We start from the raw sequence: 27,210 nt of genomic DNA, 5'->3' as shown, positions 1-27,210 counted from the left end.
ACTTCCGCGTGTAACTTGAGACAAGCAGGGAAAGAAAAAAGAGGAAGGAAAAAAAAGAGAAAGGGAAAAATAGCGCAGTTATTCCCGCCTCTGCCTCCTCCTCTCTCTCCTCCCCGGCCAGCCAGGAGCCACGTCACCGTCACCCAACGCTGGCTTCGGGGCTCCTCAGCCTGGAGAGCTCTCCGGGAGACAAACTCCAACTTTCAGCCCAAAGCAGAGACAGGAAGGCCCTGGGCTGGGAGAGCGAGAATCCGCCTCGGTGGAAAAGTAAACAAGGGAGACATCCAGCCTGGCAGGGGAAAGGCATCTGCAGCCACGGGGCAGGGGAGACTGAACTTTGTGCTACGAGAAGGAAGGGCTCCGTGCTCAGGGAAAAAGGAAAGTTGAGCCCAAGGAGACCGTTCATTCAGCCGAGGCTCGGTGGAGAAAAACTTCCCGCCCACTCCCTCCACCCCAGAGGAGTCCCCCGGCACCATGAACATCTTCCGCATCCTGGGGGATGTCTCCCACTTGCTGGCCATCATTATTCTCCTGCTGAAGATTGTGAAGTCCAAGTCCTGTGCTGGTGAGTGCTCCCATGTCCCAGGGAAGGAGGGTGGCCCTTCCCAGAGGGCATTTCGGTGAAGGGTACAACAAAATGGGAGCTGTAAAGGGCAGTGATAGCCCGTAGGAACTGGCAGCCCTCCGCCCTGGGCTCTCTGAGGGAAGTCATCCTCTTTCTCTGGGAGGTCTCCCGGCCAGGAGAGGGCTGTGTTGGAAGGATGTGATGTGGCAAGGCGCACAGCCTCAGGCAGGTGTTGGTCTCAGGGTGGTGAGGTGAAGGAGAGGGCAGCAAGGCTGGAGGGACGTGGAAAAGGAGAGCAAGAGGCTGTGGAGGCGCCAACACCAACAACCTGGAGAGGAAGATGCTTTAGTTTGGAGGTTCTGCCAGTGGTGGGCAGGTGCCAGAGGCTGCCCCATCCCAGGGCGAGGAAATCAGGACAGCAGCTTCCTGCAGGAGGGTTTTGCTCTTAGTTTCCTCCTCATGAGATTTTGGGGCTGGGCTGCAGGGGCTGTGGCCATTATGGCAGGTACAGAAGTGGGTGGGCCCGACTGCATCTCTCTGCCAGCAGTGGCCAAGTTCCATCAGTGCCAGTCCTGCAGCTCTTCCCTCCTGCAGCAGATGTCACATCACACAGTGCCCTGCTGAGGTGGGCAGGCAAAGGTGGAAGGGAGGCAAGAGAAAGGCCTTTTTAGGACAGCAAGGACTGAACTGGCCAAAGTGATGGACATGCCCATTAAGCACCAGTTCCTACAGGCAGCACTCAGGGGCAGCAGCAGGAACCTGCCCTGTTACTTGGGAGACTGTGGCCACTCTGGGCTAGAGCTACCTCAGCACCCACACACCAGCCCTGGCTCACAAAACAACACACTTACACATCAATGCTTCCAAAGGAGGCGCAAGGGGAAGCCACCATCCCACAGACCCTTCCCTTCATCTGCTTTACTTTCATCTCCCTTCCACACAGGAATCTCTGGGAAGAGCCAGATACTTTTTGCCCTTGTCTTCACAACCCGCTACCTGGACCTGTTCACGAATTTCATCTCTGTCTATAACACTGTGATGAAGGTAAGGAGAGGGCAGTACAGTGGGAGAGGTTCCCCTCAGCTTGCTGTGGTTTCTTGGGGAGGTGAGGGTACACAATCACTGAGTTTTCCAGCTAGGAAGGGTGGATAAGGATGCTTCCTTTGGTGCTGCTGTCCCTCCATTGACCAAAAAACCCCCTTGCCATAGTCAGTGAGTGATCTGAGCCATATTTAGTACCACTAAAACCAGAACAAGATGCCATGAACCAAGCCTGGGTGTCCTTGTACGGCAGAAGCATTAACATAAAGCTGCCACGGAGCCAACCTCTTCACAGAGTGCCCCAGGGGGACTCAAACTGAGATTCCCATGGTGTGGCAAGCTTTATGTGACCACTGGAATATATCCAGCAGAAGTCAATCTGTAAGGCAACACAGGCAAAGCATTCACCACTATCTTGACTTCTGGGAAAGCCAGCCCCTCTTTAAGCACAGAAAGTGCAATTGCAGGTAAGGTCTTGCCATCTCCCTTCTCTCCCACAGGTCATTTTTTTGATTTGTGCCTACGTCACCGTGTATATGATTTATGTCAAATTCCGGAAAACATTTGACAGTGAGAACGACTCCTTCCGCCTCGAGTTCCTGCTGGTCCCTGTCACAGGCCTGTCATTTCTGGAGAACCACAGCTTCACCCCCTTGGAGGTAAGGAAAAGCTGAGGCAGGAAAAGGGAAGGGAAGCAGCAGCAGCCTTACAACAGGCAGCAGAGTGAGCAGCATGTTGAATAGCCGAGATTTTTAACAGCAAAAGCAGGGAGGAAAGGCAAAGTTGGCAGGCCTTAAAGTCAGTACCATCTATGGAGCAGCTCAGCGCTGTCTCCTCTCATCTCCCAGCACAGCGAGCTCATTTTCCCCAGCTTCAGCAGCACTACTCATCCCCCTCACATATCAGTGATTTGGCAAATGAAAAGCTTCAGGTCTTAACACATACTAACCAGCACTGACTCCCCACTGCCTTCATTTTGCACCTCACAGATACTCTGGACCTTCTCCATCTACCTGGAGTCCGTGGCTATCCTTCCTCAGCTCTTCATGATCAGCAAGACAGGGGAAGCAGAGACCATCACGACACACTACCTTTTCTTCCTGGGCCTCTATCGTGCCCTCTACATTGCCAACTGGGTCTGGCGCTACCACACAGAGAATTTCTACGACCAGATTGCTGTCGTCTCCGGAGTGGTACAAACCATCTTCTACTGCGATTTCTTCTATCTCTACGTCACCAAAGGTAGGTAAACAGGGTGCTGTAATACTGAAAAATTCATTCATTCTTGCAGTATAGGGTGGAGCTGCAGCTTGCCATGTGTTAATCCTTACACGACTTTATTTTTTTCTGGGTTTGTGGTGGATATTGTGCACCTGAAGTCCAGTTTAGAAAACATATCTATTGGCTGAGAGTGGGCATCACTGCTCACAAGGCTCTGGATGTGTGTGTGAAACACAGCAAGAATTAAACCAGAGTTAAGCCTGGTTTAACCTCACCTTGGAAGTTAACAACTGAGGTACATTCAATTCTACATATATTTTGAAAGATTATGAATCACGCAAAAAAAACCCAAAAAAAACCCAAAAAAAAAAACCCCAAAAAAACCCCCAAAAACTTTGAGGGGGAAGAAAATAGCTGCAGGCAGACAATGTACCTGAGAAAGCAACTGCAGACATACAGAGATATTATTAAACCTTCTTTTCCTTTGATAGAGAAGATCAAGTTCTTGATATTGTGAAGAACTGATTCTGTAGGAAGATGGGCATGTGCGTAGACAAGACACTCCTGTTTTCCAAAAGCAGATGCTCCTTCCATTTCAGTGCCATGCTTTGGTAAATGGCCACCAGAGCTTAAAAGTGCACCAAATCCTCATAGAACATGCTGTGGTTTGCTGAGGCTGAAGGACACCTCAAAACACCTTTCTGTTGAGAAGGATGGAATTAGATGGAATTAGTCAAGGGGTTAACTATTTTCCTCCTTCTTCACTTTGCCCAACAAGTCTGCCAAAAGCAGTAATGATGGCCCACGTTTGAAGTTTCAAGGAATGGATTTTTGGTAGCTTCGTGCAATACACCTGCTGATAGAAAGGTGACAGGAGCACTGAGCAGGTGGCTGGCCTTGGCAGATTAAGACTTCCTTCTGTTATTAAATATTTTTGTAGCCAGAAAAATACCTTCTAAAACTGCCATCCAGGTGCTCCACGTCAATTCTTTTTTTTTTTTTCTTAACTAATTCCCATTTTAGCTCCGCTCAATTCATGTGTCCTGTATTTTGTGAGAAATCCATACCCTTTGTAGCTGTGATGGTGGAACAAAAGGGGGAAAAAACACAACTGCTGGCTTCCAATCTCACACTGCTAGTGGCGGAGCTGCAAAATTTAGATGATACAGGCGGCAGAAGAAAAAACATTTGTAAATGGGACATCACAGCAGGAAGAGAATTGCTTTTTCTTCTCTTTTCTTTTACACTAATGTTCTGGATCATAAGAGAGAAACGGCGTCTGAAGACATGCAAATACTTTGCAATCATTTATGAGAGCCAGCAATATTTTAGCAGGTTGCATCTCTTACATTCTTTTAAAAAACCAAACTTTTCAAAACATTTCTAACACTGAAGAGCTCAGAAAAAAGGGCAGTAATGACAAAAAAAGAAAGCAAAAATGTGTTATATAAAGAAATGGATTTAGTAAGACTTCTGAGCCTATACCAAAGCACTGCAAAGGGATTTTTATAGAAAGCTACCTTTTTATCTTGTTTTCAAAACTAGATGAGCTCCCTTCTGTTTAACACAAGGACATGAAAGATACATCCTGAGGAAGCTTTCAGCTCCCCAAAGAGCTTGTATTTCACAGAATGGCCAGGGATGTGGGCAGTTAGGGTGGAGGGGGGAAAATCATCTAATCCATGCCCCTGCTCACACTTCTCAAGGTCCTGCCCAGTAAAAGTTTGACTATTTCCAGGGTGAAGCCTCTCTGGGCAATCTGTGCCACTGTCAGGCCGCCCTCGCTATAAAATACTATTTTCAGAGGCTGAAGTGGAATTTCCCATTGTCCCTTGCTCTGTCACTGGGCACCACTCAGTAGAGTCTGGGCCTGTCTCCACTCCTCCCATCCAACACTTGTGCATGTGGGTAAGGTGCCCCTCAGCCTTCTCAATGCCGAACAGACTCAGCTTACAGCCTGCGCTCCTACATCAAGATGCTCTTGTGGCCCTTCTTGACTCCCCATCTCTTGTTCTGAGCCCAGAGCTGAGCCCACTACTCCAGCTGTGGCCTCCCAAGGCTCAGTGGAGAGAACTCCCTGCTCATCCTGCTGGCAGTGCAGCTCCAGAGACTCTTTGCTTCATCATGGGGGCACACTGATGGCTTGTGCTCACCTTGGTGTCCCACCAGCACACCCAAATCCGTTTCTGGCAAGGCGCTTTCCAGCTGGGCAGCCCCCAGAACAAACTGGTGCCTGGGGTTGTTCTACCCCAGGGCAGGATGGGCATTCCACTTTGTTGACCTTCACAAGACCTCCACGTCTCCATTCTGCCACGGTTCCTCCGGCCTCACCCAGTCCATCAGGCCCTCCTGCTGGTGCATCCTCAGCATATCACAGCCCTGCCCTTTGGCACCCAACAGACACAGCCTCAGTGCCCACCCCAGTACCAACCTGTGCCAGGCACACAGCCACTGCACCACTGACCACAGGACAGTCCCCAATTTGGCCACCCCATCTAAGCCTATGGGCCTGTGGCATTTCCCAGAGGCATCCCTGCAACGCCAACGTTCAGCACAGATGGGGTGGGAGGGGCTCAGCAGGGATCTGGCCACAGACACTGATTCAGGCCATGCTCTGTATCAAAAGGAGGAGAGCACTAGGAATAGCACATCATCAAGAAAAATATTTAAGATGGTCCACCTGTGAACAAGTAACCATGCAAGTCAAACAGGAACCCTTTCCTTTAGCATAAAGGAGGAGAAATAGGTTGTGCTTTCCCCTCTTAGCAGCATTTCATAGTGGTTGTCTCCCATTTGGTCTGCAAACCTGGCACACCACTATCTGGCACTCTAAATCGCAAGTCAGAAAACATAAAATTGTAGAAACAATAAAACAGTTGAATTCCATTTAATTTACTCATTACCGTGCCTTTCTCTTTGCAGTCTTAAAAGGAAAGAAGCTGAGTCTTCCCATGCCTGTTTGAAGACATTCCATAGGCAGCGCAAGAAATTCCAAAGACGAAGCTGTTTAAGATCACAGCTTTCCTTCCCTGGCTTTTTGACTAACGGATGGCTCAGCTGAATTTCAACCCAGTGCCAGGAAGACAGGGCTTGGAATGCTTTTCATCCATCAGACTCTTCCCTCCATTTTTTTATTTCTTCTCACTTGAATTTGGTGCTAGTGCTGGCCAATACTGAAGTAGTGCAATTTCTTCTCTCCCAGCTCTTCCCAGCATCTGCACTCAAAACACACCTCCACCCTGACCCTGAGGCAGCACAAGGGAAAATGTCACTCCCACTAGTCCTTCAAGCAAGTGCCCATGGTAAAGGGAACACATAACACACTTTATTAAAGTGTGCTAACTTAACTGACCCATTTCACAGGTGGCCATGTCTGACACAGCAAATGCTACAAACTATTACTTTAACTCTCTATGAACTAACACCCTCTTAAAAACTAATTCTGCCTGACCCTCTCTCTATTCAGGCCCTGTAACATTCAAGAAAAACACACTGCCTTTGAATAACAGGAATCTTCTAATTCCACAAGTATTCAAACATCCTCCTCACTCACTTATTTTCAGTTTCCTTATGCTCTACAAACAGGGACAATTTCAATTACAATTCAGACGGTTGCCAAGAAGTGTTTCCACCTCCTTCAATTTGACTTCTAAGAACTGGGAAGAACAGGGGCAAAGACAGCTTTACATTCCAAAAATAAAGACAAAGTTCACAATTTATTGACAACAGTGTTTTTATTTATACCTACAAAAGAAAACAAGATGGTATCAAAAGGACAATTTACAAACTAAGAATAGTAACATTGCTCTTAGTATCCTGTGCCTCAACACCACAGATCTATGAATCTCTCCATTCAAGTCTTCATTAATACAACAGGAATGTGTTCAGAGACCAGCAGGTGTGTGAAACAAGATGCTGATCCCACACAAAGCTAGTAACTCTTCCATTGTTCAGAGAAATCCAAACACTAAATTGCTTCAGGAAGTGGGAGGGGAGGAGACACCCAGCTCAGATATCTGACACTCCCACAAACTTTTTACGGATTGAAAACAATGCAAACAACACTAGAAGTTAATGCTTTATCAACAAGGGCCCTCCAGCTGACATGGAGCAGAGCAGAGAGCACCAGGTGGGACAGGGGCAGCACATGCCACAGTGCCTTCAGCGGTCTGGTTGACACTCTGAACTAAAGTGAGACCTTGGACTTCAGCTGACCTCAGGGGCAACAAACCACTGCAAGACTTGGCCTTGATGTTTACACATGCAAAGTCACCCCCAAAACTGAAAGCTGTAATGGACTATAAGGCAGCTTTGGCGGTCCAGAGACCCTTTTTCAAGCCAGTCAGTGCGATGTCCTACTCCTACACACCTCAAATGCATTTCTGCATTCTACTCCTAAAAAAAAAAAAAAAGCTCTACATTTGCTTGCAAGGGAGGCCAAAGACCTAGCAGTCAGTGCCTGATAAACAAATATTTCTGGCTTTCACTTCACTTAACACAAGCAAAGGAACTTCCTGCCCATGCACTGGAAATATAAAATGGAACCAGGGAACTGAGGTTCTGGAAGGAATCTCCCTTCTCCCTGTCAGCAACCTACCTGTGTACTGCACAAAAAAAAAAAAAAAAAAAAAAAGTGCATCCATCCCCCAAAATTTTACTCTGGGAAGAAATTAAATGTTAAAAGAAATAATTTCTGTATAAGCAAGCTATTTTTCAGGGCTATAAGAAGTTCCACTCTGCTACAGAAGGAGTGGGCTGCCTTGTTCATCCATATGCAAGAACGCCAACAGAAAAAACCCACAAACCCCCTGCACACTCCTAATGCAAAGAGTGTGCCTCAAACCAGGAGATGTATCCATTCTTTTGTCATCTTATCAGACCAAGAGCAGCCAACTCCTGTTATCATCTACTGTCTCTGAACCGTCTGGTATTAGAAATAACAAGTCAACAACATGCTTTACTAAAGGGGGAAACCCCCCTCACACCCACCTTAGCCTGTAAAATAAACAAGTTTTATTTACGTATGTACTAAAATTTCACTCTTCTCTAACATTTTCTAAAATTCTACCTACCTGCAAGAACTCAGCCCAAAGGGACCAGTGGAGCAGGGAAATGCACTCAAAAGCCAGAGAAAGCGATAGTCAGTGCAAGGTACAAAAGAAACAAAGCTTCAGAATCAAGATGCACTAACCAGCTCACTGCTTACCTCATGAAAAGGAGACCCCAAGCAATCTCCTCCTGCCTTCCTCCCCCCACCCCCCCCCCCCCAGCCCACTCTATTCAAACCTCTTAAATTTAAGTGTGGAAAACTCTGTCACATTTTATCGAGCGTAGCGGCACTCAGAACATTCCCCATGGCAAAAGGGAATTTGTTTGTGAAGGACAGACAAACAAAATAACGTTGTTCATCATTTCAGTTATGCATAATTTCTAGGCTCTCAAGGAAGACTTTTTTCAATAAACCAAACAATAAACCAAATTTGAGAGCAGTAACCAATTCAACGATAATCAGTCTCCACGCATTTGCGATGCTGCAATTTAACGGTAGGGAACATTTAGCTGAACATTTCAGCAGCGGTACCCACAGCAGCTGTGGGTAGATGGTTTTCAGGGAGTAGTGCAAGACAGGTTTGGTCTCTGACACAGGGTTTCTAAACCCAAGCTCCCTACTGCCGGCTGTTACGGTAGGAGAAAATGGAGCTTCCAGAACTACAGAAACTGCCAGTAATATACCCAAGGCTTTACTCCGAACACCACCCAGCTCTGACAAATAAGAAGAGTTTTCCTATGGAAAGTTACCTACAGTAAGATTACAAGCAGTACTAGTGAGCTATTCAAAAAAAAAAAAAAAAAAAGATTAGGAGAAGTGAGCATTTCTCCATTGCATTTATATTTTAAATGAAGTGCTTTTTGGCTCCCCCAGCGTTTCCCATCTCTCTTTATACTTCCTGAAATTAAGTTAATGTTTTACAGAATAGAAACTTCTTTCCTGCAAAAGCAAATTTTCCCACAAACCTTAGACACCAAGATGATCCAGCTGGAACCTATCTGCCTTATACCCTTTTCTTTTACAAAAAATAAGATTTCCGAATTCCTCAACATGCAAGACAAAAATAATAAATTTTCCAGTCAACTATACATATATCTTAAAAAAAAGGAAAAAAAAAAAAAAGAGGATAGGGTCATTAATGTGGGCTGGGGGCCATTTTTGATAGGCTCAAGGGATTTGGATAGTGAATTCTAAGTCTAACCTGCATGAGAGACATCACAATGGGAAAGAAGAGAAAGAAAAGGTTCCTTTAAATGTAAGAGGTCTACACTGGTCACCAGCAAGTGGTTTCATTTGCGGGAGGGGGGTGGGGGTGGGGGAGGGGGTGGGTACTGGTAGGTGGCAGTCTGTCCCATATAGCCCATTACGTTAGTGGCAGGGGGCTGCGGAAACTGTTGTGACATGAGCGGCTGTGGCTGCTGGCCCGAGCGCCCCACCATCCCTGCATACTGCTGTTGGGTAGTGCTCTGTGAGGTTCTCCCAGCCGTGGCAGCTGTGGTGCTGGCACCATAGCCACTAGCACTGTACTCTGCAGTGCCATAGCCACTTGTGCCATAGGCAGCTGCTCCATAGCTCCCTTGAGTGTAACCATACTGGCTCTGTGCTGCCCCAAAAGCAGAATTTGGGCTCCCGTAGGCACTGCCATAGGTCTTGTTGGCTCCGTTGGCAAAACTTTCACCACGTTCACGGTCTCTGAAGCCACCTGAGTCTCTGCGGCCCTCTTTCACTCCCCGGAGCCTCCTGTCACACTCCTCCTGGTACATCAGGTTAGGGTTGTTTACCGAACTGCTCGTTCGGTAACGAGAACGACCTCCTGGCGATGGATACATTAAGATTTAGTACCATGAACAAGTCTTAAACAATGATCTCTGGTACACTTATGCCAACATTTCTCCCCCTTCTACATCTCCAATTTTGCTCCCAAGGAGCACCTTCTTCTGACTGACTGTAACTTCTCTGCACAGCTGTGCACAGGCCTCCTTATTTTGTTCAAGATGTAAACATGAAGTTCAACAATGGTTCTTTATGCATGTGCTTGGAGACAAAGAAACAGAAAAAATTCAGGACTAATTTAGAAGTATAAGGAAACTTCTTATTCCTTCAGGGAATGGGAAGAAAAAGAGTGTCAGCTTCTGAAATTCAGCGTATTCCTTTACCGATTTCAATTTTGGACATGCACCTTGTTGCCTGTCCTTAGTAGGAGCTGTGAGGAAGTAATTACTTCACACAAAATCTGCTCCCTAACGACCTTACAAGAGAAAAAAATTCTACAGCTAAGGTAAAACAAGGGACTGCCTCTCTCCTGGGAAAGAAGTACTATGTCTACATCAAGTGCTGGGACTTCAAGTACAGAACAGCTTTATTACTGATGTGTTATCTTAGATCTATACTTAGTACTTCCCTATCCTCTTAACACTCCCTCCCTCAAAATGGGGAATGTATCCCCTGTGTAGCCCTTGTGCCATTACCTCCACCACCACCTCCTCCTCCTCTGTGGTCCACAAGCTGCATCAGCTTTGGATTGATGGCTTGATTGGCTTCCTCCAAGACTTTGATAAGCTCCCTGGCTTGTTTCAGGTTTCCTGGTGTGAAGAAGGTGTAGGCAGTACCTTTGTTGGTACTACGTGCAGTACGGCCAATACGGTGCACGTAATCTTCGGAGCTGTTCGGATAGTCGTAGTTTATCACAAATTTAACATCTTCCACATCTTGTGAAGTGCCCAGGAGCGAAGCACAGTGAAAGGGTAGGGTTGAGGAAAGGGGAGAAGAAGAGAGGACGTGCCAACGAAAGGTGGGGAGCACGAATGCAGGTGACAGTAATAAGAAAAAAAAATACAAAGTTAGTAATTGCACAGAATAAATACAAGACAGACTCATCCCAAAAGAGTAGAAGACTGAAATTGAAGATCATGAGGAACAAAGGTCAGTGCCCTGAAAAAGAACAGCAATTTTAAAGCAGCTTTGCCCTGCACTCAAAGTCATCCTCCCCGGAATGCACTTCTCTGTCTTCTTGTATCAAAGACACTGATGTTTGTGAAAAAGTTAACTGAATTTTATATTTCTTTTTAACACAATCTGTAAAGTGAAAATGTCACCATCAGACAGAGCAAACTGGGGTGGAGGAAGAGCAGAACTGCCATAGTAAAGCTTTTACTCTGTTGGGAGAAGTCTAACAAAAACTAACAGTAATGAGATCACTTACCTTCCGTTCGGCAACATGAAATAAAAGACAGTCTTAAAAATATTTACTTTTACAGTATGAATAAAATACGGCAAACTAACTCCCCTAACCTAAAGCTTTAGGCATTCAAATTACATTAGTTTTATTCAGCCAACTCATTAAAAATTATTCAGACCTAAAGTATCTTAACTCAGCTTTGTAGTTATCACTAGAATGCATTGCACTAACATTTCTGTGCTGCTCTGTCCAGCTCTGGCAAGCTTGCACAATTTGAACAATCTGAGTTCCATAAGCAATTCCCTACTTCCAGTTCAGATGGAAGCAGGAAATAAAATTATCAAAATGGCTTTGTATGCAAAACAGTTTTAATATGAGTTCCAAATTACGTGTTTTAAGACAAGACTTTGTAAACTTAAGTGACAGAAACCAAGTAAATATTAGTGCGATGCTTCAGTGAAAGCACCTTAAATACCAAGAGCACCTATTTGCTATATTATACAGTATTTTCAAATGCACCACTCTACAGTAAGAGCCCTAACAGCTCATAAAAAAAAAAAATTTAAAATCTGCATTTTAACAAGAATATTCTGAAAATATCCAAGATAAAACACAGATTTTTGTGATTTCCTTTGCTCTTTTTGTTTTAAAGAGAGAAACATTCTCTGTTTGTTACCAGACCGATGCACACTCCCTCCTCCTGTGGGAAACCGCTGCAGCCGATCCCGTCTCTTTGCCTTTTATTTTTGGCGGCCTCCTTTCGAAAACTCCGCCCTCTGACACGGGACCACTGGAGCGCGGGGAGCATGCATCAAGGGTCCGTGGCAGCGAGAAGTCCCCACACACGCTCGCTCTGTGAACTGGCTTAGATGCTTCTCTGTAGCCCCTTTTGGTTGGGAAGCGCCGGAGAACCTGGGCTCAGGTAAAAGTTTCAGGTCCTCCAACGCTTTTTGTCCCCTATTTGGGGCTCTTAGGGGCAATCGTCAAAAAAATGAAGGTACAAAAATTACATCCAAAGGGTCAGACTGCATCTATTGCCCAGACTGCATCAATTTCAAAGGGGTTGTAGGAAAAATAAAAAACATTGTGGGTTGTTGTGACAAGAGGGGGACTTTATGTCTGTTTCTTATTACAGCAAAGGGGGGGGCTCCTCAGTCTTTGCTGACTCCAAAGTCCTGAATCACACCAAAAAAACGGAGTGAGAAGGCAGGTTTCACAGGGGGCTGCGCGAGTCTCCAGCTAGGGTCCTTGATGCAACAGTTTTTTTTAAAGGGGAAAGTGGAGTATAGAAAGGAGTACGTGTGACAGATTGCATCTTCACAGCCGGGGTGTAGCTAGACTGACAAGCTCCAGGCTACATGGTCCTCAGCCAGTCCCGTTTTGCACATCCAGTAGCAAGTGACTTGAATTACCAGAGAGGATACAAGGACGTGCTTTCCTGCCAGAAAGCACAAGGAATTGTAGCTACCAATGCAGACAGAACTGACTTGACTGGGGAGGAGCAGAAAGAATGGGAAGGCAGGAAGAGGAAGATGCAAGGGTGTTTTCCAGACTAGAAAGTGGTCCTGGTAGAGCACACAGCTTGCTGAAGACCAGAGCGTGCACAAGACTCAGCTTCTCCAGTCTAGCGTGCTCCAAAGTGTTTGTGCCCACTCGCAATCCTCCTGCACTTTTAGAAGATAATGTAGCAGGATCAGGAATGGAGACTGTAAATCATTTTTGACAGCTACCTGGGAAACATTCCCTTTGTCAGACCATCAGAACACCCTATGGCACAGACAGTCTCCAATTATTAAACGGGACAGATATAAACTAGCAAGCATGCTAGTCTAGAGAGCTGTTTAGACCATGATTGTAGATGTATCCCCACCCCTGCACTGAGAATTATCTACAGCTGATATCAAAGCTTTTGTTAAACAAAACAAAACAAAACAAAACAAATTCAATGTTTTTAGATTAACAGACTGAACAAAAAAAAAAAAAAAAGAAAAAAAAAAAAAAATCAGTGCAGAGAGAGGACCTCACTTTAGGGAATTATCACAAAGAACTCATTATGGGACTCAGAACTTACCTGCAAGAAGCTTTTTTGAAACCAATGTTCCATTAGGAAGAGGGAAAGCCCTGGTGACTCAGCCAAAAGGCGCGCGCCCCTGTTTTATGTTATTTAGGTAGAAGCCTTCACTTTCCAGGATCTTGGAGGAAGTCGTCCAGAAGTTTGCCAGTTAAGTGACTTACTTTAAGCAGCAAACTCAGGGCCCCAAAACAAGTAGAGATGTTGTTCAGTAACAAGAAACAGACTCTGATACCTTTCCCCCTCAGCTTGGGTGAAGTGGACGATGGGAAGTGAGGAGACTGTTTTCTGAAGTGTTATCCAATTGAGTAGTTTTGGGGGAGAGTGTTTGTTTTTGTTGATTTTTTTTTTTTGAGGGGGTTGAGGCTGTTTTAAATGTCTAGGCAAGATGCACAAAGAAGCTACCAGCACATAGCAAGCCTGTTTAAAAAATGCTGCTAGAGAAAGCAGCTCTCTTTCATACCAACTGGTTTCAGGCCTCAGTCCCTTCTCCCAACAGGCCCAAGTTCTAACTGCACAGGTCCAGACATGACCCTAGAGGGCAGAGACTGAAGTCCATATAATCACTTCCTGAGGAAGTGCTGGACATTTTTTGAGGGGGGAGGGGAAGGAGGGGTGAAGGTTGTGTGAACAAAGGCTGCCAAGTCTGTTAATGGTCTGCCTGTATTAAAGTGACCATATGATGCACAGCACAGCCACCCTTTCAGCATACAAAAAGAGAGCTTAGATAACTGAGACTTTCACTAAACCAGATTCTCTGAGTTAAATCTCCACCCATTTGCAGTCATTTTGTCTAGAATTTACTACAATGAGACATTGACTCTCAAGTAGTTTATCGTCTACCACACTCAGGGTGGGCAGAGTATTCAACATCTGTTATTAAACTCAGAGCACTTCAGCAGCCATCCTCCTCTTCTAGGGTGGGCAGATGCATAAGGACTGCGCTCAGCACATGGTGTTTCACAACACAAATATGCTTATTATAAAAGGGGGCACAACTGATGCATCCAGACAGATCATTTTCATACCGCCAGAACAGAGCTGTGCGATTTTGATTCAATTACACGTCTGGGTAACAAGATGTTAAAGGCCATATATCATCTCAGTGGTCCTGCCTAGAAGGAACACAGAGGAGGAGGGAAGGTTACATGTCAAGAGCAAAGATCTGGAGCAGTGCTTTCTCAGATGTGAATACATCTGCAGGGTAAACATGCGTGTACACTGGGGTTGGTATGTTCAAATCTGTGGTGTGCCATACAGGGAGAATATTTGCTATTTGCTGTTGAAATGCTCTCCCACAGCTTCCTACTTGAACTTTATCTGACACGCTCTGAACTGAGAGCAATCCATCCCTACCATCCAGCAACAAAAACTGGATTAGGGGAAGAAGTGAGTGTGGTGGAAGGGTTGGGTTGCATAATTGGACGTCTCTTCTCCCTCTTGGCGATCGATTGGTCATGCCTAGGCCTTGCTGCAGACCAAAGCCTGTTCATTAGGAGCAGGAAGAGACTTTGAATATGAAAGAAAAAAAAAAGATTAATGTTAAAAAACGTATTTCACATGTGGGGGAAAATCACGCTTTGAATTTTTTTTTTTTTAAAGAAACGTTTTTCAGTCCAAAGAAGAAAAATATGCAGCAGTAGGCAAGAGTGGTCTATGTGTACAAACCTAGCCCACGAGATGCAACGTCGGTAGCAATGAGGATAGGAGCCTTTCCAGAACGAAACTCTGTAAAACAAAGCATGCTATGAAGTAAGATTTTCCAAAATTATAAAGTTACTTGAATATGATTTACATTAAATGCTCATTTTCCAGAAGATAGATAAGGTGGGTCAATTCCAGAAACCCCCAAAAGTCAGGATATAATACCTCACTGATTTTTCAAACTCCAGCTGTGTTAAGCAATTTTCCCACTTTGTTTAATCAAAACAAACAAAAAAAGGAACAAGTACTGAAATTAAGAGCACAAAGGCAAGAGAAGTCCTTTTATAGGTGTCTATTTGGTCTAGAGATAAAAACCAAACCAAACTAACAAAAAAACCCAAAAAACAACCAAACAAAAAAAAATTACCAACCAAACAAAAAACCCCCACAAAACCAAAAAAAACCCAACCAACCAACCAACCAACCAACCAACCAACGAAAAAAAAACAGACCAGAGAAAAACATGTCTAGGTAAATTAAGTACAGCAGCCCAAGTTATTCTTCTGTCAGTGGTGGACTCACCATTAAGCACCCAATCTCTTTCTGGCTGACTCTTGTCTCCATGGATACACATAGCTGGCCAACTGCCAAACAGAGATGTACATTAATATAGATAGAAAGTACATACATTAAAAGAAACAGGAAGCTTTATTGGCATTTTGTTTAAAAGGGAAAAACTGTTAAGATTTGAGAAATATTTTATTCTCTGGCCTCTAGCTACCCAGCATGTGTACTGTAAATCCACTACCTACATAAACAACCATTTAAGCCAAATCATGTTTGCTATATTGACAGTCTCCATCAGCATACCAGGATTCTGACACAGTAAAAAACCTGCAACACATAGAAACACTCTCTCTTGTACTAATGTTTTGATGAAGTGGAATCTTCTGGGAAACAATGACTAAATGCAGCCAAGAAAATAACGGATAAGTTGCTCCCAACAACAGAATCGCAAACATTTAAACTTTCCTGCTTTTGATTACAGTTTTTGTTTCCCACTAGGAAAAAAGTGGAGGAAGGGGAGAAGCTAATCACCCATCTCTGCGCATCCTTCGAGTGAGATCATCACATCGCCTCTTCGTCTCCACAAAGATGATAGTCTTGTTTTCCTTCTCTGCCATGATTTCTTCCATCAGCTGTATTAGTCTAAAACAGACACGAGAGCCAAGACGTTTAGCCACGTGTACCAGAACAGAGGATCTCTCCCCCAAGACAATACATTGAGGACACACACAACACACATCCATATAAGTTAGTCAGTACCACACAGAATTTCTGTTGGTTTGCAGAGGTATGGTCAAAATATACACAAGAAATTAGTTAATTACAGACTGACTTTGTAACACTCAAAGGTTAAATAGTTATACAAGTAACTTCACTATTTAGAATTCCTAATAGGCTTACAAAGCATTTCAGACTTTAAAGTACAACCTAAGAAAGCAAAATGGTGGGAACACCAGCTTACTTATGGTCTTTCTCGCTTTCCATGCACACATCCACTATCTGCAGGATATTGTGGTTGGCACTTAGCTCCAAGTTTCCCACATTGATCTGAACATAGTCCTGCAGGAAGTCCTCAGCAAGCTGGCGTACTTCTTTAGGCCAGGTGGCACTCCACATCAGAGTCTGGCGGTCAGGCTAAGGAAAAGGGAAAACAGACCTGTTTATAGTACTAGATTTCAAATAGGAAAACAAAGGAGACTGTCCTTCAGAAAGGATCACGCACTCTTATCTGGTCAACAATTTTACGAATTTGTGGTTCAAATCCCATGTCCAACATTCTGTCAGCTTCATCCAGCACCAGATATGTACAGCGACGAAGGTTGGTCTTTCCAGCCTCAAGGAAATCAATCAAACGACCTGGTGTAGCAATGCAGATCTCCACACCTTCAGAAGAAAATAAGGAAAAAGAGTAATGCTCTTCATTTGAATGTCAACTGGTATTTTTAGTCAGAATGAATCACCTTCCAAAGCAAAATTGTTTAAAAAAAAAAGCACCACCCTCATTCGTACCCAAGACTGAGTCACTTCAGTAGCGCCCTAGTTCTGTTTAATATTTTTTCCATTCTGAAATTACTGTTACAGTGCTATTAAAATAATAAACGCAGTACAGAAACTAAAAGGTTACTACCAGAGAAAACCTGTGAAGAGCTGTCCAAAAATCAGAAAGGAACTAAGCTTCTACTCAAGCCTAAACCACCTTCATCCAGACTTACAGTCTAGAGAGGTGTCATTTTCAAACATGAAGTGCTCTTTTTGATGTATGGGTTTTAACTTTTTTTTAATATATAAAGACAAAGCATGGGCTTTAATAGTGAGCAATTACGCACCAACAGTGAGAGACAAACATCTTACCAACATTTGTGGGGATAAGAAGAGAGTTCAAACATTCCTAACTAACACCAAGTTGGGCAATTTACACATTCCTAAAAGGAAGACCTGGTTTCCACCAATTCCCAAATTTTACCGGTGAGTACTTCAGTGTCACTGAAACGTCCACAGAAGGGAAGTTTCAGGAAGAAGAGGCATGAAAAGGATTTTCTTCTTACACAGAATATCTATTTTACAGCACTCCAGAAAGGTGTGCAAAAACCCAGCACACTGATCCTCCCAAAGAATCTTCATGAAACCTTGGACTCTGCTACTGAAGATGCTGGGATTGAGTTGGAGAGTAACTGTTTTCTTGAACAGAGATATCCCATAAACTTCCACCATGCACGCCTTTGTCCCACTACTGCAGTTTGCAATAAAGACCCTGTGAACTACAGTGGTAAGTCAACTATTCTGATTTCTTGAATAAATCTGTATGTATATCTGCCTTGATAACAATTCTTCCATCTTTTCACATAACTCCATTACATTTTTTATCTGGTGAAGATGAAAGCCATCAGCACATTTCTGAATTTGAAATTACAGAACACTGGTGCACTACCATGTTACAGTGGTTGCTTACAGGGTACATAGTGCTTAGTGCTTAAGAACAATTAAGAAAAAAAACCCCAAACAACAAAATCTAGAAAAAAAAGCTGCAACCAAAGCAAAACCACTCACTGCTCCTGCTGTCCAAAGAATCTTCTATATATTCAGAAACAAAGTTTGATTATTTGAATGATTACAGGAAGAAAACTTGAAATCTGCCTTAAGAAAAAACTTTCCTTAAACATGCTGATATTGCATTTCCTTAAAAGAACCTGTTTCCTTTTTGTGAGGTTTTCTTTTTCCCTTTCTACACCCTGATGATCTTCACAAGTGGAATGTTCAAAGAGCAAACAAAAAGAAAATCTAATATCCACGTCACTATACAGCAAAGAGAACTACCTCATGAACTATCACTGCAACTGGAAAATGAGGCACTCATTCACCCTCACCCCCTTCCAGACAGGTTTTGAGAAGTTTTATTTTTACAGACTTTACAATACCACTTCCTCCAGAAACTGCAAGCAGCCACCCATTTTAAAATTACCTCTTTCTAAATCTCTGATCTGGGGGCCTTTGGGTGCTCCTCCATATATGCAGGTACTCTTCAGTCTCGAACATTTGCCATAATCATCAGCCACCTGCTGCACTTGCTGGGCCAACTCTCTAGTAGGTGCCAGAACCAGACACTGCAAAAGGAAATTATTCAGGAAGAGTCAAGCTGCATACACATCCCTAACATAAAACCATAAGCAAAGTTGGACCATCTGCTCTTTATTAGTTAAAACATTTAAATATCTTTAGACTATGTCAGCATTTGCACAGAATTTCAACTGAGTGGGATGCTCACATTGTGATAGTAAAAATTCCTGTTCTGATAGGAATAGAATAGGAAAAACTACTATTCTAATACATCAATTAAATAAAGCACCATCTCATTAACAATGTCATGCTGCACATACAAAAAGAGAATCAACAACAAGCACTTACAATTGGGCCATCCCCTCTCTCCAAATATGGCTGGTGGTTGATGTGAACAATTGCAGGCAACAAGTACTAAAACAGAAGAAAACAGTATTCTGTAATATATACAAATTGTGATTCTGCAAAACTAGATAGCTGCATTTATCGAGCAGAACAGAAGATTTTCAGAGCTGCTGACCAACTGCATCCACTCTGGCATGAGCCCAAAAACTGGCTGCTCAGCACCTCTGAAAGGCAGACTCATTTAAATTTGGAGCGTAAGTCAGCAGAATTAGTAATCATTATCTTAGCCAATGTTTTTGATAAAGGATAAAAATCCTTTTTAACACTGCAGTTAAAACTAAGGTCTATGCTTAAATTCAACCATTTTTTATTTTAACCAGTGTAGTTTATAAAACATATGTGCTAAAGAGAACATCCTGCTTTAAAACCATAATGTAAGCATAGACCAAAGAGAACTGACTAAGCATCCAAACAGGAAGATGCACAAAACACACACCTGTGAATACAACAGGCTTGTAGCTGAGCTGAAACTCAAGTGTCCCCCATGATGCAATACAAGAAGCTTTAAAAACGTAATCATCCCACTGGTAGTACTGGCAAGCCCAAAAACTAACTCATGAGTAATTTCTACCAGCTGACCAGGAAGGCTGGCTGAAGAAAGGAAAGGAAAGAATACGCACTGCTAGTGTCTTCCCAGAGCCGGTCTGTGCAATGCCCACCATGTCACGACCACTGAGGGCTAGTGGAAAGCCTTGGCACTGAATCGGAGTGGGTTCTGTGAAGTTCTGGTCCATCAAGGCATCCATCACATACTCTTCAGAATTCAAGAAAAGAATAAATTTCTTAAAGGACAACTGAGGCTTTAGAGAATGTTTTAGAGAACAGAACCAGTAACTGTTCAGATATTTTCTGAGCAATCTTCATGGTCCTAAAGATGGCAAAACTACTTACGCGGAAAGCTACACTGGTGGAAGGCAAACACCGGCTTGGGGCAGCCCTCCATTCCCCGAATTGTTATCTCCTTCTTCCTTCGCAACTCTTCAACTTCATACTATTTATGAAAAAAAGAAAAAAATATTTATATGCAGGGACTTAAAGTGCATGTTTCTAACTACTAACTCTCTTCTCACCTCTGGATAACAGCTTTGTTAGAGAACTAAATTCAAACAGATCTAGAAAAGACTGCTTTCCTAAAGACTTTAAGTCTGAGTTATTGTACAGATTCTCTGATATTCAGATGTATGAGCTCTCTACATAGCCTAGAAGGACAAATGTCAATCTCTTCTTACAACCAACCCTTCTAAATGAAAAATATGTTAAAGGAATATTTTTAGGAATTGCACTTTTTACAGAAGCTAGAAATGACCAACAGCTTGAGAAATTATTAGAAACACAGGATAAGTGATATGCTTTATGTGACAGTGCTAAGAATTAAACAAACTAAGGAGGTCCTAGTATACCATGAACAGAAGGCCAGGCAGTCCTTGTCCTTCAATTAACACATTCCAGAGGCAGATAAATACAGAGTTCTTGCTGGATAACTGCAACTCAATTGCCTGGAATGTTTCAGATAATGACAGAAGCTCTGACAACATCATAATGATACCCTAGGACCTCATAATTTGTTTAAGGAACTTCTTGTAATATTTCGGAAATGTGTAGACAAGCACAATTTCAGGATTGGAAAAAGTGTTTTATTTTTGTCTAGGTTATCTTGCAAGTCCAACTGTCCTTTGCAACATTCTTCTGACAATTCACGACCTTATTGTAATGCTTATTAGAAATCAATAGAGATGCACAAATACCAAACATGCTTATCCAAAGCAATAGATTCAGTATTTCTGAGAATCCCTTGAGCTTGAATTAAAAGGCAAAAAAAGAAAATTACTTCTGGGGAAAACGCAAAAATCCTTCTAGCTGACTAAGCCAAAGGCAGCTACAGCAGCTGATGCAAACTATGGTTCAGTAGCTCAAGCTGTGGTATCTTTAGGAAGTTAATACCCCCCCTCAACTCCTTTATGTCATATTCATATTCTGCATATGGATGTGTAAGTCTATGCAATCAGATAATGACATTTTGTCTGCTGCCTCATGTTAAGAACAAAATCTCTTAATTTCAAATTATAAAAATACATTGCACTAGAGAGTAGAAGACTAGACTCAAGTTCGACAGGAAAGGAAGATTTCTGTATCTACAGAGTGAACACAGCATACTGCACCTGGTTTTGAGCCCCCTGTGTGAGAAGGACATGGTTTTAACAGGGCATGTCAAATTATGGGGGAAAGCTGGAGGCTGTGGTACAGGCCATATGAAGACATACTGAGAGCACTGAGCTTGTTTAGCTTGGGAAAGATTGGGCTAACAGTGACCTGTAACTGCTACTTGAAGGGTCACTATAGGAAAGATGTTCAAAATCCCATGAGAAACATTGAGCCCTGAGACAGCCACCCAGAGAGAATATAAACTCTCCTCATCTCTGGGGATATTCAAACTCAAAAGGACAAGGCACAAAGCAACCAGCTCTAGTTCTACCATGAGGGCTGCTCTAAACAGAGGATTAGACTAGAGATGCCCCCCAAGGCCTCCTTCAGCTCAAATTACTCTTATGACGAAGTATTACTTTCAAACCTTTCTCATGTATTTCTGTCACTTTTAGTTCATTATCTTACATTTTTCCAGGGCTTCTCCAGGACTGTAATTCTCTAGGTTTTATCTCCACTGACAAATCGCTAGACCAGACAAGCATTATAAAGATGCAAAACAAATGACAAAACATAAACTATCTCATATGAAAGCATCAAGAAGAGAAACACATCCTTTGCTAATGTTAAACGGTAAAGGCAACTAGAACAAGCATCCAGCAGAATACACACACCAAACAAGCTTAATGAAGAGTCAGCTGTACTTTATATGCTGTCCCAGACTTCCTAGGACAAGTTTTTCAGCTTGTGACATTTTCTGTTGTTGACAACATAGAACTTACTGGAGTAAGCCTGGCCACTTCTGGATGTTCCACATAAAAATTCTTCTCAAACTTGGGCAGTTCATTTAAATCCCATTTCTTCTTACGTAAACGTTCCCCTGGATTACCAAATTTCTTTGGAGGAAGAGGACCTCCACGACTTGCTCCAAACCTGTGAATGTGAATGTTGGTTACTTAAAAAAAATACTACCAGTATTTAAAAACTCTTCTAGAATTATTCTGGAATTTTCTTAACCATTTTCTGTTGTGTTTTCCCCAAGCTGACATATGAGCACAACATTCCAGCAAGTCACCTCCCTCCAACCAGTATGATGGCATAAAACTTTTAAAATAACATAAACCTGCTTTGGGTTGTCTCTGAACCTAAAACCATGTTATTGTAAATCACTCCTTTAAAGCTCCTGCCTCTGGGACATGGCTGCTGTACACCCATAGCATTTGTCTTGAAACTGACAGTGCACTTACAACACCGTTACATAAAAGGGGTGAGAAAAATCTCTCCTTGAAAATTCCTTCTCTGTCTCTCAAGGTTAGTTTTACATTAGACAGCTATTTTGCTATCTCCCCCTCTATATCTTCTCTCCCTTCCTATCAAGAAGTATGCTTCAAATGAAAAACAGCAGACTGAAGAATAGAAAGCAAACAAGACCAGCCAAGCCTGCAAGTCCATCTGTAATTCTGTAATCAACAATAAAAAAAAAAAACCAACTCTTTTTTAAAAAACACAGCCTAAAAGGAAAAAAAAACCCAAAAACAACCTGGGAAAAATCATGTCCACTCTGAAATGCATTGTGATGAAGACTGAAGAGAGTAAGAAGCTCATGTTCACAAAAAAACAATTTCTGTTCTAGCAGAACAATTCAAAAGTTATTGCTCTTTCTAAGTTTTCTTTATCCAGTTAATCATATACCTTTCAGAAAGTGGGAACTAACTGTAATGACTGGCTAATGTAATAGACAAAACATGAGCTTCTAGCAGTAAGCTGTAAGAGTAACTAAATCCCAGTGGCATTATATGCTTATTTACTGTAAATATTATGAATTGTACTTAAAAATAACACACCCCCAAAAAAAGTTACAGCATTTTCATTAGTATTGAACAAACTCAGCAGAAAGAACTTTTCAAAATGCTATCAAGTCCATTTTTGTCCTAAAGGTATACAGCTTTATGCAAAATATGAATTCATGAGACATGCCCACTTCAAACAACTTTCAGACAGCAAAACCCAAGTGTCTGCACCCTACCCAGGTAGTCCACTAGTAAACAAAATACTGGTAATGAAATCAACTGAAAGCAACAAAAATCTCTAAGCAACATTTTTACAGGAGTAACTTGTGGATGAAAGAGGAGGTGGAATAGTTACCAAAAAATAAACAACAGCTGAAAAAAAATTCTGAATTATCTTAAGTACAAGACTACCTGCTCAAACATTAAGTACATTTGTTCTTTAAATCACTTCCCAATGGAAACTATAAATTTTAGTGACTAAGAGACCAAAGAAACAGAACTCAAATCAACATTTTAACAGGAAGAAGTGGTTATATTGTTGGAAAGGCCAAGTATATGGCAGATATAATTGAACTTAAAACCTGCTAGGTTAGTTTTAAAATGTCTGCTATGTTGCAACTGTTCATTAGGCTTCTTCCCTTTCCTATAAATATCCATTATTTTCTCATCTGTGTGTCTATTAGATCCTCCAGAGAGCTTGCAGAGTCATCAAGTTTTCTCTTATGAAAAAGACTGTGAAGCACAACTTCAAAAATGCATTTAAGCATTAGGTTTCCTTCCAGGACAAAGGAAAAAAAAGGCACAGACTTTCATTTACAGGGACATTAACCTTTAGTGATGATATTTGTAACCTATCATGCTAAACTGATGTCAAAATGTCAGAAAGGTCAGTACCCAAGCAGTTCCTACAAAACCCATAAACACACTCAAGTCCACTGGAGGTTCAAAGGGCTGATGAGTTCCCTTACAAAAGGAAACATATGACAGGGCTGCCTACAAGGCTGGACACTGCAACAGCTGGGCACTATGAATACCTGCTCCAAAGCTATCCAGAGGGAGAACATTACATATTCTACACAGAAGGCACACAGTTTCAGTTCTCCACTCTTACACACATTATGCCTGAATACTGACCTGAAAGGAAAGAGCCCTACAGCAGCCCTTGAACGCTGCTGCCTCTGTGGGGGCTCAGCTGCTAAAGTGGCAGTAACTGACACTTCACATTCTGACTCCAAGTAAAAGGAGATTCTAACTCAAATTAAACTGGCTTAAATCTAGTATTTCCCTGGTTTGCCAACAGCCCTCTTTTCAAAGGCAAATTCAGGCTGGCTCAAAACATTCTTCCCTAATATTACTGGTGCCATCACTTCTGGGACAGAACTGAGGAAAACTGATACATTCCAGAGCAAAACATAACAATTTTCCAGCCTAAGAAGTCACCTACAGCTCATTCTTGACAAAGAAAACTCGAACCCTTTGATGTGATTAGACTACAAAAGAAGTGGTGATAAAGTTTCAAAAGGTGCTGAACCAGCACACTGGGTGGTCCAATATCTTATACAGATTATTTATGAAGTAAGATAGTTGTTAGCGGTTACAAATATTTTCACACCTTAAAAGGACTTAAGTAGCAAACTGAATGCACTAAGGCTTCCAGGATAATATGAAAAAAAAAAAATCATGCAAATGTCTACAAACTTCACAAAGAAGCATATAGGCACTTTTTCTACTCATCAAAAGCCCTGATCTAAAAGAGAAGCATCCACTATAATTAAAGACTTTACAGAAAATTAAATAACACTAATTTTAAGGCACATCAAGTGTTGTGGCAACACTTTGGCCAGTGTTATTTTACGTAACTATATAAATCTGCATACTCAAGCTCACTCACTAAACTCCAAAACCAGCTGTGGTCTGATCTATCTCAGACTTGCCAAAGCGCTTACTCCAATGTCCTTGTGTTAAACTGAGCTGGAAATCTCTTAGCAGAAAAACACCAGAACCCTCCTCTCTGTGAAAAAAAAAAATGAAAGTATCTTTTAATTTCAGAATGTTAAATGTGGGTGTAAGATAAAGCAATGACACAACTATCTCCCTCCACAGATGACTGAATGGCAAAGTGCATTGCAAAACATTCTTTAATCTCCCAGTGGCAATGGAAAACAAGAGGAAAAGGAAGTGGGGGAGAATAAAAAAGGAAAAAAAATGGAGAAGAGACTCATAAATTGAGATCTAGCTTACCATATACCAGAACCCACACTATATGTTTTTTTGGTAATCCTTGAGAACTACTTATATCCTGAAAATGCCACTCAGAAATTAGTTTTAACTTCCTCTCTAAAAAGGCCTGGCACAAAAGCCTTATTACTTTCAACGCTTAAAAATCTCGGTACTCAATCTAGTTACACAGTATAAAGCCACTGTATTTATTGCTGTCATCGTCAAAAGAAAAAAATCCCATCAAATCAAACCTGCAAAAGCCTTTTGCAAGCCAAACCTCCTTTAAATAACAGATTCAAGAGTATCAAGCACTAGGCCTTTACAGAACCAGAAATAATTTCTGTAGCCCTATGTAAACTTGGCAAGTGTGGTCGAGCACCACGGTTCACTGATCACCCTCCCGAGTGCCCAAGACCCCCGCAAGGCAGCGTTTCCAATCCCATTTCCTATCACGGTAAGCCTAGGAGCGTAGCTGAGAGAGATCTTCCCCCCACAGCCATCTTTTCAGTAAGTCCAGAAGGAGCAATGACAAGCAGAAGGGCAAACAGAAGGACAACCGGCCCTGCCAGGGCCACCGAGACCTCCGTGGCTTGCAGGGGGAAGGGTGCCACGGGTCTCGCGGCGTAAATAAGGCGGCCGGCAGAAAATAATTAAGGGGGTAGGGTGGATGCAGGCCTTAAAATTTCAAGCAAGGCTCAGAATTAGTTACACTAGAAAACCTAAATTTAAAAAAAAATTAAAAACCCCACAAAACGCTCAAAACCAACCACCCCGCCTTGGGAACCGATAAGCCTCCAACTACCCCCGCCCCCACACGAGAATCTTTGGGGGTGAAATCTCCACAGACGGGATTGTGGCTCCCCCAATACCACCACCCCAACACACGCCCCCAACCCCGCGGCCTTCCCCCGCCCCCCAACGCAAGCGTTCGGCTTCCCCCACCGCCCCCCCTCCCTGCCGACACCCCCTCCCCCTTACCCGCCGCGGTCTCGGTCGCGGCCCCGGTCCCCGAAGCCTCTCATCGCCCCCGGAGGGGTGGGTGAGAGGCAGCGGAACGCCGGCCGTGGGGACGGCGAGGGGCTGGGGGTACGGGGAGAGGGTCCAGCCAGGGGCGGCTGCGCCTCGGAGGCCTCGCTTTGCGCCACCTCGCCTCTTTGGTGGGACACAAAAGGAGAAGAGGTGGTCAGTGGGTCCGAGACCCGCTGGGCGTCAGCGGCCGGAACGGCGGGGCTCTCGGTCGGCTCCAGGGCCCGGGCAGTGTGGAGACACCAGCGTCTTCTTCCTCCGCGCTCCCGGCACAAAATGGCCGCCGCCGCCCCGGCCCGCTCCGCTTACGTTACGGGCAGCCCGGAGCTCCGCAAACTGCGGCCCTCCGAAACACCTACGCCTATTCACGGAGCTACACTACGCACTAAGCGCGCTCGGCAAAACACCTCCCCGTGCAGTAGCAGAAGGGCTACGAAGAGTGCGTAACGTTCTTTACTTAGAGCCGGGGTCCTGCGTGAGAAAGGCGGAGGGGAGGAGTAACGCTATTCTCCAAAGTCAGCTGCGCAAGAAGCGCTCTCCGTAACCCCTTCTGCAGGGCAGGGAATACCTGGGCCGAGGCGCATGTTACGTAAGTGCACGGCGTACGCAAGGTGCGTAACTCAGGCTGGCTAGGGCGGGAAGAGCCCGGTGTGGATGGCGTAATATCCTTACGCGGACCGTGCAGACCGGGCCAGAGGGTTACGCGGGATTCGCAGACGGTTTGAAGAATACGGCCCGTCGCCTACTTGCACACGAGCTCCGCCGAGGTGGCGGCGGGGCTGAGGGCCCGGTGATGGGACAATGGCGGAACAGTAACGGGACGCTGGGCGTCGGGGCGGGAGCGGCCCTTTGGACCTTTGTGGCGGCTCCGGCGGGCCGAGGTTATTCTCTGTCAGATTAGCGGCGGCAGGAGCAGAGTGACAGCGGCCATTATGTTTGCTGTCGCTTGAGCGCCAGCAGGCCAGGAGAGAATTCCCCATATGAGCCAGAGACTCCTCGCCGAAAGGCAGAATCATCCACGAGGCGATTACGTGGCACAGGCCATAAATCCTTTTGTGCTGTGTATGTGCTATCGCCAGGTCAGTGTGTCCTGGCACAAGGAGCCGTGTCCCATGGATGATGGGGTTAGACCAGCCAAACACAGCCCCGGCCCACACCGTGTTATCGCTATCAGCAGTAATTTCTGGGCTGTCAGGTTGTCAAACACTGGTTATACTGGCAGAAGGGAAAGCGAGT

At 43.7% G+C, this 27,210-nt stretch overlaps 2 protein-coding genes across 2 annotated transcripts; one reads left to right on the top strand and one right to left on the bottom strand.

The window, feature by feature from the left end:
- Window positions 1-7,221, top strand: KDELR3 (KDEL endoplasmic reticulum protein retention receptor 3). Its single transcript, XM_009086503.4, has 5 exons — window positions 1-565; window positions 1,509-1,609; window positions 2,107-2,265; window positions 2,596-2,848; window positions 5,750-7,221. Exons 1-5 carry the CDS (start codon window positions 475-477, stop codon window positions 5,788-5,790), a joined length of 645 nt encoding a protein of 214 aa, XP_009084751.1. The 5' UTR covers window positions 1-474; the 3' UTR covers window positions 5,791-7,221.
- DDX17 (DEAD-box helicase 17) lies at window positions 6,543-26,275 on the bottom strand. The gene is made up of 13 exons (XM_050970106.1): window positions 25,927-26,275; window positions 21,721-21,871; window positions 19,688-19,787; window positions 19,417-19,550; window positions 18,740-18,805; window positions 18,297-18,438; window positions 16,560-16,720; window positions 16,299-16,471; window positions 15,869-15,979; window positions 15,353-15,414; window positions 14,795-14,854; window positions 10,346-10,585; window positions 6,543-9,690 (listed from the first exon to the last, which is right to left on the bottom strand). Exons 1-13 carry the CDS (start codon window positions 25,968-25,970, stop codon window positions 9,167-9,169), a joined length of 1,968 nt encoding a protein of 655 aa, XP_050826063.1. The 5' UTR covers window positions 25,971-26,275; the 3' UTR covers window positions 6,543-9,166.
- Window positions 26,276-27,210: the final 935 nt, after the last annotated feature.

Source organism: Serinus canaria, chromosome 1A (assembly GCF_022539315.1).
Source record: "Serinus canaria isolate serCan28SL12 chromosome 1A, serCan2020, whole genome shotgun sequence".
Taxonomy (NCBI): domain Eukaryota; kingdom Metazoa; phylum Chordata; class Aves; order Passeriformes; family Fringillidae; genus Serinus; species Serinus canaria.
This window is presented reverse-complemented; position numbering and strand designations above follow the sequence as displayed.